Below are 19,814 nucleotides of genomic sequence, written 5' to 3'. Positions count from 1 at the left end.
CCACCTGCCCAGGGGAACCACCTGCCACAGTGGGCTGGGCTCTCACTCATCAATGATTAAACCAGGAAATGCCCCACAGACTTAGCTAAAAGTCAATGGAGTCATTTCATCCTCCTCCAAGATGACCCTAGTTTGTGTCAAGAAACCAACCACCTAGGTAGTTGACAAGAAACTAAACACCGCAGGGCACTGTGGGAAATGAATTTTAGGAAAGATAAATGGATCCCATTGTTAGTGTTATAGCCCAACAAAAGCCACACAAACCACTCAGACTCTGGTCTCAGTTAATTGAACACATCACCCCAAGACTGCTCAGGCCAGGGACACACAGATCACTGACTTCTACCTCCCCATGGGGACGGTCCATTTGCCTGTCCTCCAGGTTCCCCTCTGGGATGCCTTCTGGAGAATTTCAGATCCCTACACCTAGTGCCCGCTTTAAGGGCTTCCAAGCTTATATGTCTCTGCAATCAAACTTGGACTCAGTTTCCCTTAGATGACAGATCCAAAACAGGATCAGATAAATGGAAGGATGTTCCTTATGTTCAAGCTTTTTCGCACTTTCACTCTCACACAAGTTTCAAATGTACACCTAAAGGAATTTTCTCCCTAACTTACTTAACTTTGTCTTCTGCCCATATATATGTTCTGCTATCCTGCCAGATTTCCTACACCTGAGACGGCGCCAAAGCAGCTACCCACAGGTGCTCCAGTCCAACCTTGTAGACCAAACCAAGTCAGACCTGTACTTTCCCTCCCAGCCACAGATGTTCCCACCGATCCTGAAGAGTAGCAAAACAGCCTGCTCTTCCTGGATTTGGCCAACATTTCAGCCTTTTGGCCCACCGTTGCTGCCCCAGTGTCAGCAGGAAGTAACCAAAGATGATTCGATTTCTTTATTCCTTATGCATTTATTATCAACAAAAGGCTGGAATGGTGTGTTTCAGAACTGGGACAAACAGCTCCAGGTTCTCCCAGCATTCCTTTGTCCCTATCTGCTGCAGGGCATGGCTGGCATACCCCTGCCCTCTACCCTGAAATTTCCAGGAAGGGACTTCCCCTTCTCCTTTACCATATGATCTGGACATTTTGGTTCTCTGTGTGTGTGTGTGTGTGTGTGTGTGTGTGTGTCTGTCTGTCTGTCTGTCTGTCTGTCTGTCTCTCCCTCTACCCTGGCAGCCAAGAGATGCTTCCAATGAATGTACATTGCATGAGAAGCAGTCCAACGTCCTCATTCTGACTCACTGCCCCTCCCTGGCTCCTCATTTTTGTTAATTAAAAAGGGGGAGGGAGTGTTAAGTTGTTGTTCAGGTAATTCAACTGGCCTGCCCTCAGGGGCCTTTAGGAGCCTGACAATGTCCTATGTCACCACCTGCATCCTATGTCACCACTTGGGCCAAGTGTTCCAGATATAACCCGTCTGCCACTCCCACCAGTTCTCTCCAACTCAGCTTCTCTCCCCTTCCTTGCTGCCTCTGACTTTTCTCTGTCAGGTCCCCCCTCCAATCCCCCTCTTTCTCTTCTCCTATGCTCTTCCACTGTCTGTCTCTCTCCTCCTCCATATAATAAATCTCTTTATACCAGATCTATTGAGTGCATGTGGCATTTTAAAATCTATTATTAGACCCACGAAAACAGAATAGAGGAGAGACATCAGAGTTTTGTGACAATAGTTGTGTTGTTTTCTCTGGTAACTGGAATCAATATTCCCACATTTGTAAAATCCCGAGGAAGAGATTTATGACTGTTGAGATCATTGGGGAGACATTGCTTTGTAAAGATAAGACACTTTGTGACTCAAAACAAAGACAACTCTTTATCCATTGATTCTCAAGGGTCTATGGGTCAACATAGTCCTAGTGGCTGGTGCACTGAGGATCCCACCATATTAGGAAAACAAGACAAAATACCCAAATGTAACGGCATTTGATTATTGAGTTGGCTGGCTGTTCTCCACACGGTGCAAGGAAACCCTTTGAGAAGGTAGAGGGCTTATGTAGCAAGCACAGGCCCCTAGACTGAATCCAGCGCCAGGGGAAAAGTGCACACATACACAAGGAACACACACTATGCCACCATGGTGGCAGAAGTTTTCCTGGAGGCCAGAATCCAAAGTCAGCCCGAATGGATTTGGACTTCTTCCCTGGTCTCTGCCTCTGGTCTCTTTCTGCCTTCTGCCTCTTTACACTGTCTCAGAAATCTAATAGCCAGCCACCAAGTCCAGTTATTATCATTATTTTTTTAATTTGTATTTCACAGAAGGACAAATCAGGAAACAGTGAGCTTAACTGACTTGCACAGCTGAAAACCAGAAGGTTTTTCATCGAAAATTCTGGCTGCTCTAATGGCTGAGTGCATAACCTTCTCAGCTGTACCATACTGTGAGGACACAGAAGACTTTAAACCCTAATTATCATCTATAAACCGTACCTCTTCTATCTCTCATGAACTAGCTGGCATTTGGAGGGTGGCGCACAGTTTCTAGGTTGCCTCATTTAGAAAAGATCTAGGGTGGTGTCCTTAAGGAAATTGTACCAGCTACTTTTCTTGTCTTTCTGACAAGATGATTAACCGAGGGAACTCAAAGGAAGAAAAAGTGGCAGTGCTCGGCAGCCGGTGCATGAGGCCAGCTGGGCACGGCGGTGCGGGGAGGGGAGTGGGGAATCCAGTCAGGAGTAAAGAGATGAGGCTGCTGCTCAGCGTTCTGTCTCCATTTTCATTCAGTCTGGGCCTCTAGCCAATGGGATGGTCTCATTCGCATTTTGGGTGGGACTTCCTGCCTCAGTTAAGGCTCTCAGAAAACACCCACCTAGTCACACCCAGAGGTGTGTTTCCAAATCCCAGCAGATTTGACAATTAAGAGTAATGATGGCAGAAATGGCCACCGTCTCTAAACTTTCTTAACGGCCATATTTATAATTGTGTTTATGTCTGTTTGAAATAAAGAGCATAACTTTCTTCACATTATTTCTCATGTGCAAGAGAAATCCAAGAATGTCTCCCTCTCCCTCTCCTTCCCTTCCTCCTTCCCTTTACTGAGATCTATTTATAAAGATCTACATTTTCAATTTTTTATTTTTATTTTTTGAGATAGGGTCTCACCATGTAACTCTGGCTGGCCTGGAGCTTGCTCTGCAGAGAAACTAACCTCAAACTCATTGAGATCCTCCAGCCTCTGACTCCTCAATGTTGCTGGTATTATGTCAGATAAATGGGTTGTTTTTTATTTATTCATGTTTTGTACCTGCACAGGGTTGTCATGTGTTGCTAGGCACCTAGGTCCGTATATCTGCTGCTTCATTAAAAAAATAAAATAAAATCTGAAACAGACACCAGTAAAGGAAGACAGGTTTACTTACAGTTTGGCCAAACTGGGGGAAGAACAATTGCTGTTCTCCTCTCTGCCCGTTCTGTACCAGTGACACTGTTCTGAAGACTCGGGAAAACAGAAGTCAGGAAATGTGAAGAACGCCCACTCAGTGAACCCCATGATGCAACCTCCTCCGCTGGCCCCAGGGGATTCCGTCACCCCTCCCCAGCATGGGTAATTCTGCTTTTCTTATAGGGGCTTATGGTTGAGATAGGGCTTTGGTGTGAGCTCAGGCTGGTTCGGAACTCATTATAGACCAGGCTGGCTTTAGACTTGCAGCAATCCTCCTGCTCCTGCTTCTTCAGTGTTGGGATTTACACGAGTGTGCTAGCATGTTTTGTTGTTTGTTTTTGTTTGTTTTAAACCAGAATATTCCATTGTTATCTGTCTTTATCATCTCTTGCTGCTGCTGCTAAGACAACAGAGGCTCAGACTGCTTCCATCTTTCTCTTCTCTCCTCTCCTCTCTCCTTCCTTTTTCTTCCTTCCTTCCTTCCTCCCTTTCTTTCTTTCTTTTTGTATTTGAGACAGGGTCTCATGTAGCCCAGGATGGCCTTGAACTCCCTATATAGCTGGATTGTCTTTAAATTTACTCCCAGCCTCTGGGATTGCAGGTCTGTGCCACCACACTGGGTTTGACTTTAATTCCTTAGGGTTTATGATTTTAGGTCCTGTTTCAACAGTCCTAAGCCCCACTTTGTTATCAAAACCAATTACTTTTTGAATTTTCCCATTCATCAATTTTGTCAGTGTCCTCTCCTTCTCTGCTTCTTGTCATCAACCTTCAATCAAGTTGGTACCCAGCACAAGGCATCTTCACCGTCATGGCATGCACTGGCTTGTTACAGTTAGATGCTCCTTGGAAAGATAGGCAAGGAGTCTTCCCCATGGTAGGCCGTCGCTGATAAGTGGGTCTCCAGAAGTAATGCCTTTCTCAGTCATGATGTTGCCAGTGAAGCCTTGGCCTTCTCCTGGTGGCTTAGTGGCAGCAGGTGCAGAATGAAACCCACAGCTAAGAGACTGATTTGTGTGAAGAGAGGTACTCCTAAGTGGTCTTAATGAATTTTAGAACCCAAAACAGGAGTGACGGCAATGAAAAATATTTGTGTTCAACAAGCAGTATCTTTGTAGCTATGTCAGTCTGGACATGGAAACAGGTGACATCCATTTGGAAAAATGGCATCTGTATTCAGATTTTTACCTGTGGGAAAAATGATCAGGAAGTCGTGAGTTAAGAAAATAATAAATTCTGGGCATGGTGGACCCCACCTTTAATTCTAGAACTTAGAAAGCAAAGGCAGGTGATCTTTGTGAGTTTGAGGCCAGCCTGGTCTACACAGTGAGTTCCAGAACAGCCAAGGCTACACAGAGCAACCCTGTCTCAAAAAAGAAACACAAACAAAACAGACAACAGGTAGTTTTCTTGTTTAAGACATGCTTTCTTCCATCTTGACAGGATCTCATTTAGCCAGGCCAGCCTCAAACTTGCTATGTTAGCTGAGGCTGGCTGTGAATTCCTGATTCTTCTGATCCCATCTCCCAAAGGCTTTAATTAAAGATGTGCACCAACACACCGAGATAATTCAGTTCTTGCCGTATCTTTCCTTTCTGGTATGTGGAGACTTCTGTGGTGTAGATAGCTATGCTAACTTGCTATTAAAAGTTTCAGTGTACTGGACAAGTCATGTAGAAAAAAATGCCTTGGTTTGTACTCCCTATCCCACTACATCAGAAAAGAGCAAAGACCTTTGAGAATGATCAAGGTAGCACTTTTGTATGTGTCTGCTTTTATGTATTCATTTATTTATCTCTGTGTGTACACACACAGTGTGTCCTGGAGCACACATGTGTGAGCATATGTGGAGAATAGAGGCCAACCTAAGTCATAATTTCCCAGGAACCATCTACCTTGGTATTTTTTTAAAGTTCTTTGAGAATTTCACACAACACATTTTGATGACATTCATTCCTCCTCTAACTCCTTTCAGATCCGTTGTCCTTCCCTGCCCACTTATCAAATCCCATTTCTGCTGCCTCTGCACTCTTGGGTGAGGGGCCACCCACTGCATGGTCCACCTACTAGGACCCACACCCTTAAAGAAAACCGGCGTTCCCTCTCCCAGTAGCCATTAATTGCCAATAGCTCTTCAGGCTAGAGTTTCCTGCACACCTCCTCCCTCCATGCTGGGATTTTGTCTGGCTTGAGCGCACACAGTCCTGGGCCTGCTGTCACAACTGTTGTGCAGCTTCCCTTCTGTGCCTGGAGACAGTTTCCTTGTAGTCAGTTGTGCTGTCTCTGTGTTAATCAGTGCCTACTACACTAAGAAGGTTTTCTGATGAGGGTTGGTTGGGAGACCACCAATCTGTGAGGATAGCATAACAGGTTCTTAGGAGTTGGCTTAATGCTACGTTCATTAGGACTGTAATAGCTGTAGGTCTCACAATTGGCAGGTTCTTGGCTCCAGTAATGGTGCCAGATACGGGTTTCACCTTGTTGAGTGGGCCTCAAATCCAGTCAGAAGCTGGTTAGTTACTCCCATGACATTTGTGCCACAACTGCCCCAGTGGGCATGTCTGGCCATCATTGTAGCTGGGAAGGTTCACAGCCAAGTGAGAGTGATGACTCCTTTGTCTTCCTGTCGAATGTACAGCCCCCTCATAGCTCTTTGGAAACTAGCCGGTAGAGATGATGCCTCCAGGCCAGTACCAGCTTGACTTCTCCAAGTTCTAATGGCTCAAATATGTGGTTACTTCAGCAACAGGGTCTCATGACCAAGTTCTGGAGGGCAACCAAGAGCATGGTCAGAACTCTGTAATTCTGAGCATCTATGGGAATTCATTGGCCAACAACTCCAAGAGAAGTAGCCCATTTCTGGCACTGGACTTTTATTTGTTGGCTCCTGGCATCTAGTAGGGGCATTGTTGGTCCATTATAGAGTAACTCCCATTAAAACTTTGTTGTTGTTGTTTTGTTTTTCTAGACAGGATTTCTCTGTGTAGCCTGGCTGTCCTAAAAACTCCATCTGTAGACCAGGCTGGTCTCAAACTCAGAGGCTTCCGTCTCCTGAGTGCTTTAATCCTGGGATTAAAGCTGTGGCCACCACCATTCGGCTCATTTAAACTCTAAGTGTTCTACCAACATTCTGCTCTCTGGTAACTCAGCAAAAAACAAATAAGAAAGAAAGAGAGAGGTCAGAGTGAAATGTACATACACCATTAATCCCAGCACAAGGGAGGCAGGTGATTTCTGTGACCTGGGGGAAGAAGGTGGGAGGGGCAGGAAGAAAAGAAAGAAGGAGGCAGGAGAATGATACTCATTTTAGTTGATTGCAGGGTGTTTTTGTTTGGGGCCCCTTCTGTTTTCTACGAGTACTTAGAAGCCTATAATCAGAGCACCGAATTATGCAGCACACATTAAACTAAGTTTCTTTATGAGGAATAATGACCTTTTTTTTAGATCTGGACCCATGAAACAAAATAACCAGAGGTCAGAACACACAGCCATAAATTGTAGGATTGAATGATTTCCAGCTACCTTTCTGTGGAACACCGCTGAAAAATAGTTAAAAATAAAAAAATAGCTTTGCAGAAGTTTAAAACCAAAGTTGTAGCTTGGTGTGCTGGCACACGCCTTTAATCCCAGCACTCTGGAGGCAGAGGCAGGTGGATCTCTGAGTTCAAAGCCAGCCTGGTCTACAGAGCAGGTCCCAGGACAGCCAGGGCTACACAGAAACCATATCTCAGCATCAACAACAACAAAACCAAACCAAAGTTGTGAGCAACACTGCACTATCGGGCCAGCTAGCGTTTATTTGGGCCCCGTAAATGATTACTTTAGAGGCTGTCAAGTGCAGACTTTCAGCTGCGTCCGAGGCATTCATTCCCTCACAGGCTTGACCGCTCACATGTCCTTGTTGCTTTTGGTTCCCCGACCTGAGTGCTGGTCCCCGGCCGGCTTGGCTTATTGGATTTCCACTTCCGGCAGTTAGTGTCTCTCCCAACTCTCCCTCTCCTTCCCTTTCTCCTTACAACACCATTAATTATTTTTGTTTTATTTTCTTAGACAGGGTCTCATACTCCATACCAGATTGGCCTGAACTCACAAGATGGCTCAGGCTAGCTAGCCTTGTGGTAATTCTCCTGCCTCAGCCTCTCAGGTGTTACTAGGATGATAGTAGGAGCCCCCATGAACAACTTGTTTGTGTTAGAAAGTGTTGTGTTTTAAAAAGACATGAGGAAGAAACAACAGCGATAACTACAAAGAGACACAGCGGCTCGTGTCTATAGTTTCAGAAGGAGACAGAAGAATTGCCACAAGTTCAAGGCCAGTCTGGTTTACAGGGTAAGACCCACCCAATAGAAAGTAAGTAAGTAGGTAAATAAACAAATAAAATTATAGCACACACAAATCTACACCGGAGAATATTTAATCACTGGATGGTAGTAACGACGCCGATATTTTGGGATAGCGCAGTCTAGGTTTTTAAATGCATGTGTATACGTTTTGATTTTCATATCAAAAGTCATCCTCTAGCGCTTATAACCAGCTCATTTCGTAACATGTTTTCTTCCTGTACCGTGAAATATTTGCCACATTAAAAAAAGAAGAAGAAGAAAAAAAAGTCCTATTTTACGCAGTGGAGAATGAGCGTGTGCAAATCATCATCTCCCAAGAGGCAGCAGGGGCGCCTAGGAGCCGAGATGAGGCTCCTTGCAGGCCTACAGCAGGAGGCCTGCCGGAACACGCATTTGGCAGGGAAGAGGGGTTGAAGCCGGGGCCAGTTTCCACAAATCTATGAGAGAGGTGATGCTGTTGTCTTGCTGCTTACTCCTTGACAGAACCGTTCAGGGGCGGATGACCTAGACGCTAAACCCTGGCCTCGAAGGCACCAGACTAGCAGACGCCTCATCCCGCGCCCCCTGGTGGCTGCTCAACCACACAGACATTAGAGAATTTACCTTTTTCTTCTTTTTACCGGTCTTGGATTTCTTGCTAAGTTTCCAAATAGCTCTGAAGGTTTCCGAAGAGATACGGGCAGTGACCGTGATTTTTAAGGATGGTAGTTTACCTGAGCAGAGAGAGCAGAAGCATGAGTGAGCAGAACGGCTCACATTAGAACGAGGGCTCTCAGGTTTGGGAGCTCGGTAGGGGTTCCGTCATTAGAGTCGACTCATGAACTCCCTGCTAAAATAGGCCGTGGTTACTGGGCTGCAACCCCGAGGCTCCGGAGGCTGGGGTGGGAGGACCAGCTTCGGTTACATGCATACATACACACACACATACATACATACATACATAGCCAACTCAAAGTCACCCTGGGCTCCAGAGATCCTGCCAAAAAAAAAAAAAAATCAAAATCAAAATCAAATCACAGCCAGAGGAAAAGGAGAAGGTGGGGAGAGATAAAGGCAAAGAGAACCGATCTATCTAGTTTAGCAAGTAAGTCTGATTTCGTGAAAGAATTAGAAATTCTCTTGGTGACTTGCAAATAATACCAACACAGAAACCACCAAAAGAACAGTAGGTCTTTATAACCACTGATATTTCTAATGGCTTTAAGATTTAAAGCGATGCCTTTAGGGCTAAATGACAAATGAGTCAGCCCGTGAGATCAGAGCAGCTAACCCTTTTCTGAGGACCATTCGCAGGGTTCAGACTAACAACCTAATTGAAGCCCTCCATCAGAAGCAGCCCGAAATGATCCCAGCTCCTGAGATAAACGCATTAAGGCTGCTCATGACGCACACTTAGACTAAATTTCAAAAATGCTGATTTCTTGAGCCGTAGATTGCTTTTTAATGCTGTTTAAATGAGCGCTTGCATTTTCAGGTGGGCACTCCAGAATTAGCCCCTCATTTATGTAAATTGAGCCATTTACTAAGCAAGTAAGAGATTTTCCATTCCAATTAGACGCGTCAGTGGAAATTCTTTCCCGTCAAGCTGCCAGAGGCTGTCTCTCATTACTTGCCCTGCAGTAATGACGGGGAGATTGCCTGCAGCCCAGTAATGGGTTTCTGCTGCCAGGTAGTGTGATTCGGGACTGCGGCCCAGGAAAAAGCCAAGCAGTCACCTGCCTTCTGCTTGCTGCACTTAAAGATAGGCTTAACAGAACAATCCTGCTGAACGCCATCTCAGCGCTAATGGAGCGAGAAGCGGGTGTTCTGTTTCCCTAAAAGAAAAGGATAATTGAAGAAAAAAAAAAAACAGCTGAGAATCATTTAATTGGTCATTAAAGATGCAAGGCTTTAGTTTGAAGTGGAGCAACAGCAGACTACAATCGCCCTGTAATTCTCTTTAAAATGTGCCAGCAAGGAAAAAAAATGCAACCTGTGACCATTTTACTCAAGAAATGATGAAGGCAGGATTTGCTGCTGGTGAATTCTCCCTGCCCCAGAACAGGGTCCTCCTCACTCTTCTCAAGGCTGAATTTCGTTTTAAAATCTGTCCATTTAAAAACATGTGAAGGCAGTAAAAACAGCTGTCACCAATTCTGATCATGCATGCTAAGAGTGAGGCCAGGGATGGTCACCATTAATTGGTTCTCTCATTTTCAAAGGGTCACATGGCCATAGGACACTCAGTGCTGCCTGCCAGTTAGAGCCAACCCCCTCCTGAATGATTTAGAAGTATACCGTGATCCTCACTCATTTCTCTCCCTTTTCTCTCCCTCTGTCTCCATAGTATTCTTATGTAGCCCAGGATGGCCTCAGACTTGAAAGGCTCCTGTCTCAGCTCTCCAGCACCCAGCTCAGCTGTGGTCCTAGGATGGTTGCCACTTCAGTTTTACAGCTGATTTTTATACAAATCATGTTAGGTTGGGCTGAGAGGAGAATAGAGAAGGGAGGGGGGGAACTTTCTTGGAGAATAAGAAAGGAAAGAGAAGAAGCAAAAGCAATAGAGAAAAATTCATTGAAATAAAACCAGCCAGGCTGGGCGGCAGGCTGTGAGCCCAGCTACTTCACACGCTGAAGGAGAAAGACTACCTACACACTAGCCTCGAAATATAGACAGATAAACATCATTACTTAAAGGATCCAAGGGCACACACAACACTGCAAACGTTCTTGAGCTCTGTGCACGGCTAGTGGAATGTTAACCCACGGTGGCTAGCCTGTGACAATGCCCCTGCTCCTTGCACAGTTCAGATTTGTGATTTAAACACAAGCAAACAGACCAAATCAACGGGGCACTTGCCACTAGTTCAGGGCCCGGGGATGAGAAGATGAAACTTCACCTGTCTTTCTGGCTCTCAGTGCTTCCAGGATGTCAACTGTAGCCATTTCTCCCAGGACATTGTTTCCAAGGTCGATTTCCCTTAAGTGAGTAGAATATTGGATCAGGCTGCATAGAGAAAATAAGGAAACAAAATGGCTTTGTGCCTTGCACCGCTCATGGTCCCTCAAAGAAAGGCAGCCCAGAATTTCAGAGAATGACTGTTCTTTTCAGGCTCCCCCAGGCCTCCCTGCCCCTTCCCAAGTTGATGCAGAGATCTGGCTTGAGACTGGAGATGTGTTGAGCTCAGCTTGTCCTGGATGAACCTCTCTGCTTTGGAATATTTGGCTTCTCTTAGGGAAACTGATTCAAGTTTTTACTGCCAGGAATCTTTCATACATGGAAGACTTCTTAGTCATTTATATTTTATACACCAATAAAATGTCAAAACAACTGGAGAGATTGGTAAGGGCTTGATAACTTTCAGTATGTCAAATAAAATAACAACCCTTATCTGGTGATATTATTTTTTTTTTACTTATTTATTTTTAAAATTTCATGTGCATTGGTGGTTTGCCTGCATGTATGTCTGTGTGAGGGTGTCAGACCCCCTGGAACTGGAGTTATAGACAGTCACGAATGCCTGTGTGGTTGTTGGGAATTGAATCCAGGTCCTCTAGAAGAACTTAACCACTGAGCCATCTCTCCAGTCCCAGTTTTTTTTTGATGGGGTCTCTTTCTATGTAGTCTCTTTCTCTGTCTGTCCTGAAACTTTCTATGTAGACCAGGCTGGCCTCAAACTCATAGAAATCAATTTGCCTCTTCCTCCCAAGTATTGGAATTAAAGGTTCTTTAATTCTACCATGTGGGCTTATGGCAACATTATAAACAAACAAACAAATAAAATTAAGAAAGGCAGCTCTAAAAATAAAGGTTTGAAATCATGTGGATTTAGCTTTGTGAAAACAGAACCACTATAACCTTTCTCCCACCCAAGTACTCTAGGCTTAGCCTGCTTGATTTCTAACATCAGCAGAGGCCAGGAATGTTCAGGGCCCTATGGCCACTGTATTTTCCTCATCTCTTGGTGGGATGTTGAAAATTCTTGGCCTGCCAGTGTTTTGCTGGCCGGTTTTTAGATGTCTCTGGCACCCTGTGTGGGAGGTGGCATTGAGGCAAAGACCTGGACTTCTGGTAACTCTGCTTTTTCCTTGACCACGTGATCATGGGCAAGCCACGTGCCCCCACGGCTCTCACATTCTGTATTGGTACAACTCTCCCGAAAGGGGCCACATTGACTCTGCTGCTCATTGTACACACTTGCCACGGATTCAGCACAACTGGAACCGAAGCCAGGCCTGTGCAGCCCTGAGTGCAGAACTCTTCCCATCAAAGATCTTGCTCTCAAGGAAGTCATCTGCCTAGGGCCTGAGCACCTTCAGCTTCCAGATCTGTCCACGTTCTTCAGACAAGATGGGTAAGAACAGGATACTGGGGGCTGGAGAGATGGCCCGTTGTTGCTCTTGCAGAGGACATTGTTTCAGTTCCCAGCTCCCACATGGTGGCTCACGACTGCCTGAAACCCCTGTTCCAGGGGATCTGACCCCTCTTCTGACCTCCAGGGATATCAGGATATACGTGGTGCACAGACATTCACATAGGCAAAACGTTCGTGGACATAAAATTAAAAGCAAACTAGTCTAAAAATGATTAAAAGATAAAACAAAAGGGATGCTTCTAGGAAAAGGAGGCCAGGGCAGGCAGGCAGGAGTGCCTAAGGTGGACTTGGTAACTCAGCTCTGTATCTAGGGTGACTCTATGAAGTCTGGAGAGAACTAAATCTCACCGGTGCATTTGCTGTGCCTGGGCCGCCATAGGGGGCACCGCAGGACTGAAGGCTTGTGTGCTGCAATGGTGCCTCCCCAGGACATAGTGGGGCTGAGGTCCAGCTCAGTTTCCTGCCCAGTGCCGGTCCCAGAGGCCTGGACACTGAGGAGACCTCGTTTGCTCCACCGGCCAGAGGTGGTGCCTTCTTCACTCATTTGTCCAGAGTGGCTCTTCTCTTAATTTAGACAAAGGAAGAAGTAGATCCCCAAACACTGCCTAGCTCTTTGCATGCATGGTTTACTTAACCTGTATTAGACACAACTACCACCATCATTTTACACGAGGAAACGGAAGCACTGAAGCCCATGGTAAGCAGAACAAAGGAGGTGAAAAAAGGAGAAAGTAAGAGCCTAAGAGCGCTAAGAATAAAGAAAACAGAGAGCTGCTTCTCTGAGATCAGCAGCACTGATGCTTCTAATCGAAAGGACAAGAAGAGCAAAATGATATGTGTCCATGAACGAGACGGTACCTCCACAGCTGCTACAGTTGTGAAGAGGACGATAAAGAAATACGAATAACGTTATTCTAAAGCATTTGACAACGTATACAAACAGATTCTTTGAAAGAAGCGAACTAGAATACGTTATGCAAAATCCCACAAAGCCAGAAGAGCCTTATGCCTAGTTGATGTGTTCCTTCCAGTGTAGGGGGTTGAACCCAGGGCTTTGTGTATTCCAGATAGACCCCACGCCAGCCTAACAGCCTAACATATACTGCTTTGAAAATGAGATTTGGTTAAAAATGGTCCTTGCTAAGTGTGGCGGCATGTGCCCGAAAGCCCTGCGTTCAGGAGGCTGAGAAGGAAGGCCAGGAATTTGAGGCCAGCACGGGCTGCATAATGAGGCTACATAAAAACACGAAACGAAATGAAAGCCCTTCTGAGAAAGCTCCAGGTGTCAAGGGTTCCCCGATGAACTAAAGGACACTATCATCCTAATACCAAAGAGGTGGCGTCATCAAACAGAATGAGGGGAGGGGACACTTCTTGAATAAGCAAGAGCAGTAGAGAAGGAATCTTTTTCTACAGAGATAATAAATTGCTACCCATCAGCCTTCAGGCAGGCCTCAGGCCTCTGCTGTGCCCAGCGATCTTGGCCACCTGTGGTGCTTGGCCCTGGCCACAGAGGCAGTGCTGCCCACGGCCCTGCTGATCCTACAGTTTCTGCAGTGGTGGCAAGCCCTGTCAACGGCTTGGTCTGCTTAAGGTGTGGGTTCAGTAGAGATGGGTAGGGGGCTGCCTCAGGTTGTTAAAAACAAAACAAAACAAACAAATATGACAAGGAAACACTGTTTTCTAGACGCTTCTGAGAATTATAGGTCCATGTTTCTGCATTAGGTCAGGGTGGGTAGCTTGCTGACCAAACCCAGCAAAGTGATTTCTTTTTTTGTTGTTGTTGCTTTTATAAATTTATTTTTTATTTATATTTATGGTTGTGAGCCTAGCCTTTAATGGCTGAACCATCTCTCTAGCCCTATTTTTTATTACAGTTTATTTACTTTGTATCCCAGCTGTAGCCCCCTTCCTTGTTCCCTCTCAATCCTGCCTTCCCTTCCTCTTCTCCTTCTATGCCCCTCCCCCAGTCCACTGATAGGGGAGGTCCTCCTCCCCTTCCATCTGACCCTAGCCCATCAGGTCTTATCATGACTGTCTGCATTGTCTTCCTCTGTGGCCTGGTAAGGCTGCCTCCCCCCCCCCCCCCCACTCAGGGAGAGGTGATCAAAAAGCCAGCCACTGAGTTTATGTCAGAGACAGGCCCCGCTCCCCTTTCTAGGGAACCCACTTGGACACTGAGCTGCCATGGGCTACATCTGAGCAGAGGTTCTAGGTTATATCCATGAATGGTCCCTGGTTGGAGTATCAGTCTCAGAAAAAACCTTGGAGCCCAGATATTTTGATTCTGTTGGTCTCCTTGTAGAGCTCCTGTCCCCTCCAGGTCTTTCTATCTCCCCCTTCTTTCATAAGACTCCCTGCACTCTGCCCAAAGTTTGGCTATGCATCTTAGGACCTGAATAGCCAGAATCTGGAAACAACCCAGATGTCCCTCAGCAGAGGAATGGATACAGAAATTGTGATATATTTACACAATGGAATACTACTCAGTAATTAAAAACAAGGAAATCATAAAATTTGCAGGCAAATGGTGGGAACTAGAAAAGATCGTCCTGAGTGAGGTATCCCAGAAGCAGAAAGACACACTATATACTCACTTATAAGTAGATATTAGACATACAATAAAAGATAAACATACTAAAATCTCTACACCTAAAGAAGCTAAGCAAGGTAAGATGCTGGGTAAGATGCTCAATCCTCATTCAAAAAGGCAAACGGATGGGCTTCGGAAGAGGGAGAAAACAGGAAACAGAACAGGAGCCTACCACAGAGGGACTCTGAAAGACTCTACCCAGCAACATGACTTCTGAGCAAGCTTCCTTTCCTCCTGAGGCAGCGGCGTTCAGTTTTTGAATTATATCCTGATTTAGGGACGCAGCGGGCGCGTGGATGTTTTAACTCTTGCCACCCTTTTGATACGAGTTTCCTCATGAGATTTCTGCAGGGCCTAAGTGCCAAGACCAAGACTGGCAAATGCCCCTCTCGGAACTAAAAGATCTGTGATCAGCCATGTGCGGCTTAGCTTCAGCGTTTTAGTTTTAGACGTGAATGAGTTCGGCTCTCTCCCTATTCCCCACCATGTTAAAGCTTGAGTGAGTTCCAGCAGCTGCTCTCCATCCTTTCCCGTCCCGTCTATGCAGTTATCTGCCAGATGCAGCGCCACTACCCAAGGGCCGGCTTCCATCAAGGTTTTAACTGTTTTCCTGATTCCTGCAAGAAAAATCAGAATGTTGGGATTGCTTTCAGACCATAGGTCCTCTAATTATTACCAGCTAACGCTGATTTTTTAAATAAAGTTTCTACATAGTGGATTTGTGAATAGATTTATTTTGCAACACAATCAATGAAATAGAATTATACGGTGTTTTGGAAGTCCCGGTTTTAGATTTGGTTCACCTTCATTCTGCACACCCTCCCCCCCTTCACTCTTTACCTCCTAGGGCTCCAAATTACATCTGAGTCAGATAGTCACTGATAGTTTGGGTCACTGAGAGCATGGCCCATGTGACTGTAACCTCAAAGCAGAGCACAGGAGGATTCCTGGGCCTTGCTGGCTGCCAGCTTAGCTCCAGATTCAGTGAGAGCCCCTGTTTCAAGGGAATAAGACAGAGAGCAATAGGGTAGGACATCCGCGGTTCCACTCTGACCACTGAGCTTCAGTCGCGCTCACACACACCACGCGCGCGTGTGTGTATACACACAAGGTCTAATGGGTTTCTTTGGCTATAAATCTAATCTGCTGGGTCGCTAGATGAAACGGATTTTGCCCGAGATTACAGATGAAGACCGGCCCACCTCTTCATTTTTTTTTTATTTGGAATAAATAACATCTAAATTTTGTCATTGCGCCCAGAGCGTGGCCAAGATAGCAGGTGATAGGTGTGGAGAATATCAGCATCAAATATACTGGAACATATGTTCTATGTACGCGGCACGTGGCAGATACTTGAATGCTCATGAATGAATGAATGAATGCCTCCCAGACTGTCAAGTACAACCAAATCATCAGAACATTTACCACTCACGGTTGTTTTAAAGTCCGATATCTTGACTCCACTCATGAGCATGAATGGAACATGAGCGGAACATGACTTTTTTCATTCCTAAGAAATGGTCACAAATCTAAATCCCTTTAAAAGTCGTGTCTCTGTCCTGGCGACTTGGACACTAATGAAAGAAAGAAATGGCTCTCATTTCTTTCTCCCAGTTTCCACGGACTAGAAAGTAGCAGTTCGTAAAACCTGAGCCAAGATGGGGGACGAGGGATGAAGGCCAAATTCCTATAGAGATGCTCAGCTTCACAAGGAGAGCCACTGTCAGTCCCTCGGCACCTTCTTTTCAGCTCCGTGTCAGTGTGTGTCTGTGGAGAGGGGAGCCTGCTGGGCCTGTGACGGGCTGGGCAGAGCTCGCATCCCTGGGGGAAAACTATCTCAACTGCTCCAAAACTAGCATCAAGGAAGCTAATGAAAACACCATCTCTGCCCACAGCACATGGAACAGATTGGAATGTGGACCTCTCCTGAGCTTCAGGAACTCCCAAAAAAGGCAGGAAGAACCGCTGCCACTCAGGTCAGCATTCCTGCCTCCGGGCTTTAACCAAAGCAACACCAAGCTCCTCTCTCTGGGCGGAAAACAAATTCCTTGGAATACGGATGGGAACACGCTCAGCCCCTGGTCATACTTGATCTGCCCCAGCTGTATTCGCTCTAACCTGTTTTGACTCAATCTTATTTTTACTACTCTAAAACTGAGCAAGGTGTGGGGTGAAGAGGTAGCTCAGCAGCTAAGAGCACTGGCTGCCCCTCCAGAGGACCCGGGTTAGATTTTCAGCATCATCGTGAGGGTTGGCTGGGAAGCCCTTTCAATGCCCAGTTGTCGAGAAGCACAGTGCATGGCAAACAGCGGTACTCCAAAGAAAACAAAACAAACACACAAATACTCAAAACCATCCTGGCTCCTTGTCATGGTCTGACGGTGAAATGCACCAAGGCTCGTGGGTTTGAACGCATGGCTCCCATCTGGGAGTGCTGTTTCCGGAGGTTGCGGACGAAGGGCCTCACTGGCGGTCACATGTCTCCGGAAACCAGCCTGGAGAGCTAGTCCCACTTCTGGTCCTGGTCTGGCTGCTGTGGGCGGAGCTCCGCCACACGCCCCTGCTGCTCTGTACCTTCTACCAGGAAGGACTGCGACTTCTCTGAAACTGTAGCCGAAATAAACCTTCCCTCAGGTGATTCCGTCATATTGCTCCTGGCAGGTGATTCCGTCATATCAGCCCAGCTTGAGGTCCGTGACTCTTGATATGAGGCCCACCAGCCTCCTCAGTGACATCTGCAGCAGGTCCCCCAGGCTGGACTCCCTGGTGTTGACGGAAATAGCTCCCTCTGGGGGATCTACCAACCTCCGCCAACGGCAAATGCACCCAGCGGTCTCCTCCAAGGTGCTGCCCTCCAACCCCCGAACATTTCTCTCCATCTGTCTGCTCCAAACTGCCCTACCACCCGTCTCCCTGGTCTCTTCACACTGCTACACGCCACACGCTAACACCACACGCCACAGCTTTTCTTCCTCAGCTCTCAAATTTATGTCTCCCAGAGTCCGAGACCACAGCCCCTCTCCATGCCTCACGAGGCACGAGGTGGGCCATTACCAGCCGGCAAGAGCCATGCCCTGCGTGAGACAATTAACGGCTGAGGACAAACTACAGCCCAGCTAAAATCCCACAAAGAAAGCCAAATTCCATTACAGCCGCTGCTTAGAACAGCCTTCTTTCTAGCTATAACACCTCTCATTCCTTTCCCTGGGCACTCTCTGTGGGCTAGACCCCAAAGGTCAAGTGGAAATGTTCACAGCACCAGCGTGGTCCTACACAGCTTCGTCCTCCCCCTCCTCATCTGGTCTCCTTTGGGTCCAGCAAGACACACGGCTCCACACATTCTGCAGTGCTTATCTGTAGATCCTGGGCCTAGTGGGAGCTATTCCTCCCACTAGTGGGAAGAAAATTTTTTTTAAGTTGTTTAAAAATAACCCCCTCCTTTTTGCAACAAGCACATGCAGTTTCCCGCCAACCATCTGGTTTTATGAAAGAAACGTTAATCCACAGTGGGATTAGAGAAAGCAAAATGTGATGAGTATTGGCTGATTCAAAACGGGGTTCTTCACCTTCCTGTAGAGGTCTCCATTCCATGTTCAGCTGTCACCCCAGGACGGAGCCAGGAGTGTAGTGATTTCAGGATTGTAACTGGGAACTTCCTGTTTTCAAAGGAATACAGCTTTTGAAGATTACATCTTGACTCTTGCAATGGTCCCTTGCATTCCTTAATGCCACTGGTATTTCTGTGGTTATGATATAAGCAGTAATGCCTTTTTTGGAGACCTGAACTTGGGCAGCTTGATACTGTAGTCAAATTCTGGTCTCACTCAGGATCCTAGAGGGATCATGCTAGGATTAGACACTGCCTCTGTTTTAAGTCACACACTGACCTTTCTCATTCTCCAGAATGAAGACAGCCCTGGGAACCGCTACACTGCGTAGCTCGCTTCAGCTGGGAAAAGAACAGGTCCCGATGGCAAGGCAAGACCAGTGGAATGGCTCAGAAGAACCATGTTATTAGCAGGTGGCTACTCCCTGTAGCCACTGGGTGACTTCTACCTTGACCGTCTTCTGCTGCTATTTGTGACTAGGGTGTGACAAAGCCGGACGGCACCTGCTTGCAACTGACCAATTTCCAGACTCTTGTATTCTTGTGGTAGACAGAGCCTGGGGGTCAGAGCTGGACCCACTGAGGCGTGAGGCTGAGCATCCCAGCAGGATGGGCCTGGCCCTCTTGTTCTGAGGTTCCCAGGGCACAGGAGGGGTGTTGATTGAGGAGCCCCATTCTGCTCTCTCATCTTCACTGAGCAAAAACAAACCAAGGGAGGCAGTCCATGATTTCAGGTCTAAAGAAGTGGCTCTTCCCCTGCCCAGATGTGGCCGACTGACAGCTCAGTCTCCATGTGGATCTCCGAGGGAGGGGCTCAGGGGCTGCCTCTATCACGAACTCAGTTGACTGCTCTCTGATCACTCGCCCCTGATGATGCAGCCTTGTCAGGCGATGGAGGAAGAGGATCCAGGCGGTCCTGATGAGACCTAACAAGCTATGGGCAGATGGCAATAGTGGAGAACTCCCCCTTTCAGTGGACTAGGGGAAGGAGAAGAGGGGAAGAGGGAGGGAGGGCAGGACTGGGGGAGTTGAGGGAGGGGGCTTCAATCAGGATATATAATGAAGAAAGAAATAAAAATGAAAAAAAAAAAGTGGTTCTTGGTGAGTTCTCTGGAGCTGCAGCCTCAGCCTCGCTGGGACCTAGACAGAAATAAAGGCCCTCAGAGTCCTTCGGCATGGTGCCCAGGCTCTCACGGGGCCTTTGATGACTGGCAGGTTGGACAGCGCAGGCTTTATGCTTCTGTGTGTTCAGCAGCGCACCGTTGCAGAACGCGACAGGCACGCCTGAAGCTGCAGGCAGCTGTGCTCTTCCATCAAGCTTATACATGGCTGCCCAATGTCAGTTTGTCACCTTTTTTTTCTTTCTTTCTTTCTTTCTTTCTTTCTTTCTTTCTTTCTTTCTTTCTTTCTTTCTTTCTTTCTCGAGACAGGGTTTCTCTGTGTAGCCTTGGCTGTCCTAGACTAGCTTTGTAGACCAGGCTGGCCTCGAACTCAGAGAGATCCACCTGCCTCTGCCTTCCCGAGTGCTGGGATT

The 19,814-nt window shown here is 46.7% G+C and overlaps 1 protein-coding gene across 3 annotated transcripts in view; it reads right to left on the bottom strand.

Moving 5' to 3' along the window:
• Positions 1-841: 841 nt before the first annotated feature.
• The window catches only part of LOC110555288 (uncharacterized), a 39,646-nt gene continuing 20,673 nt past the window's right edge, over positions 842-19,814 (bottom strand). The window contains exons 8-12 of one of the 3 annotated variants that reach the window (XR_009592356.1): positions 15,158-15,290; positions 10,605-10,711; positions 8,329-8,438; positions 1,370-4,570; positions 843-1,320 (exon numbers count right to left, since the gene is read on the bottom strand). Coding sequence is in view for 2 of the 3 variants with exons in the window: in XM_060385468.1 (XP_060241451.1) it covers positions 7,995-8,162; positions 8,329-8,438; positions 10,605-10,711; positions 15,158-15,290 (518 nt within the window). In the remaining variant the exon portion in view is untranslated. Of the gene's footprint in view, positions 4,571-7,815; positions 8,163-8,328; positions 8,439-10,604; positions 10,712-15,157; positions 15,291-19,814 lie in introns of those variants that run through there. The other 2 variants (XM_060385470.1, XM_060385468.1) reach the window with 2 other exon arrangements.

This window comes from Meriones unguiculatus, chromosome 6 (assembly GCF_030254825.1).
Source record: "Meriones unguiculatus strain TT.TT164.6M chromosome 6, Bangor_MerUng_6.1, whole genome shotgun sequence".
Taxonomy (NCBI): domain Eukaryota; kingdom Metazoa; phylum Chordata; class Mammalia; order Rodentia; family Muridae; genus Meriones; species Meriones unguiculatus.
This window is presented reverse-complemented; position numbering and strand designations above follow the sequence as displayed.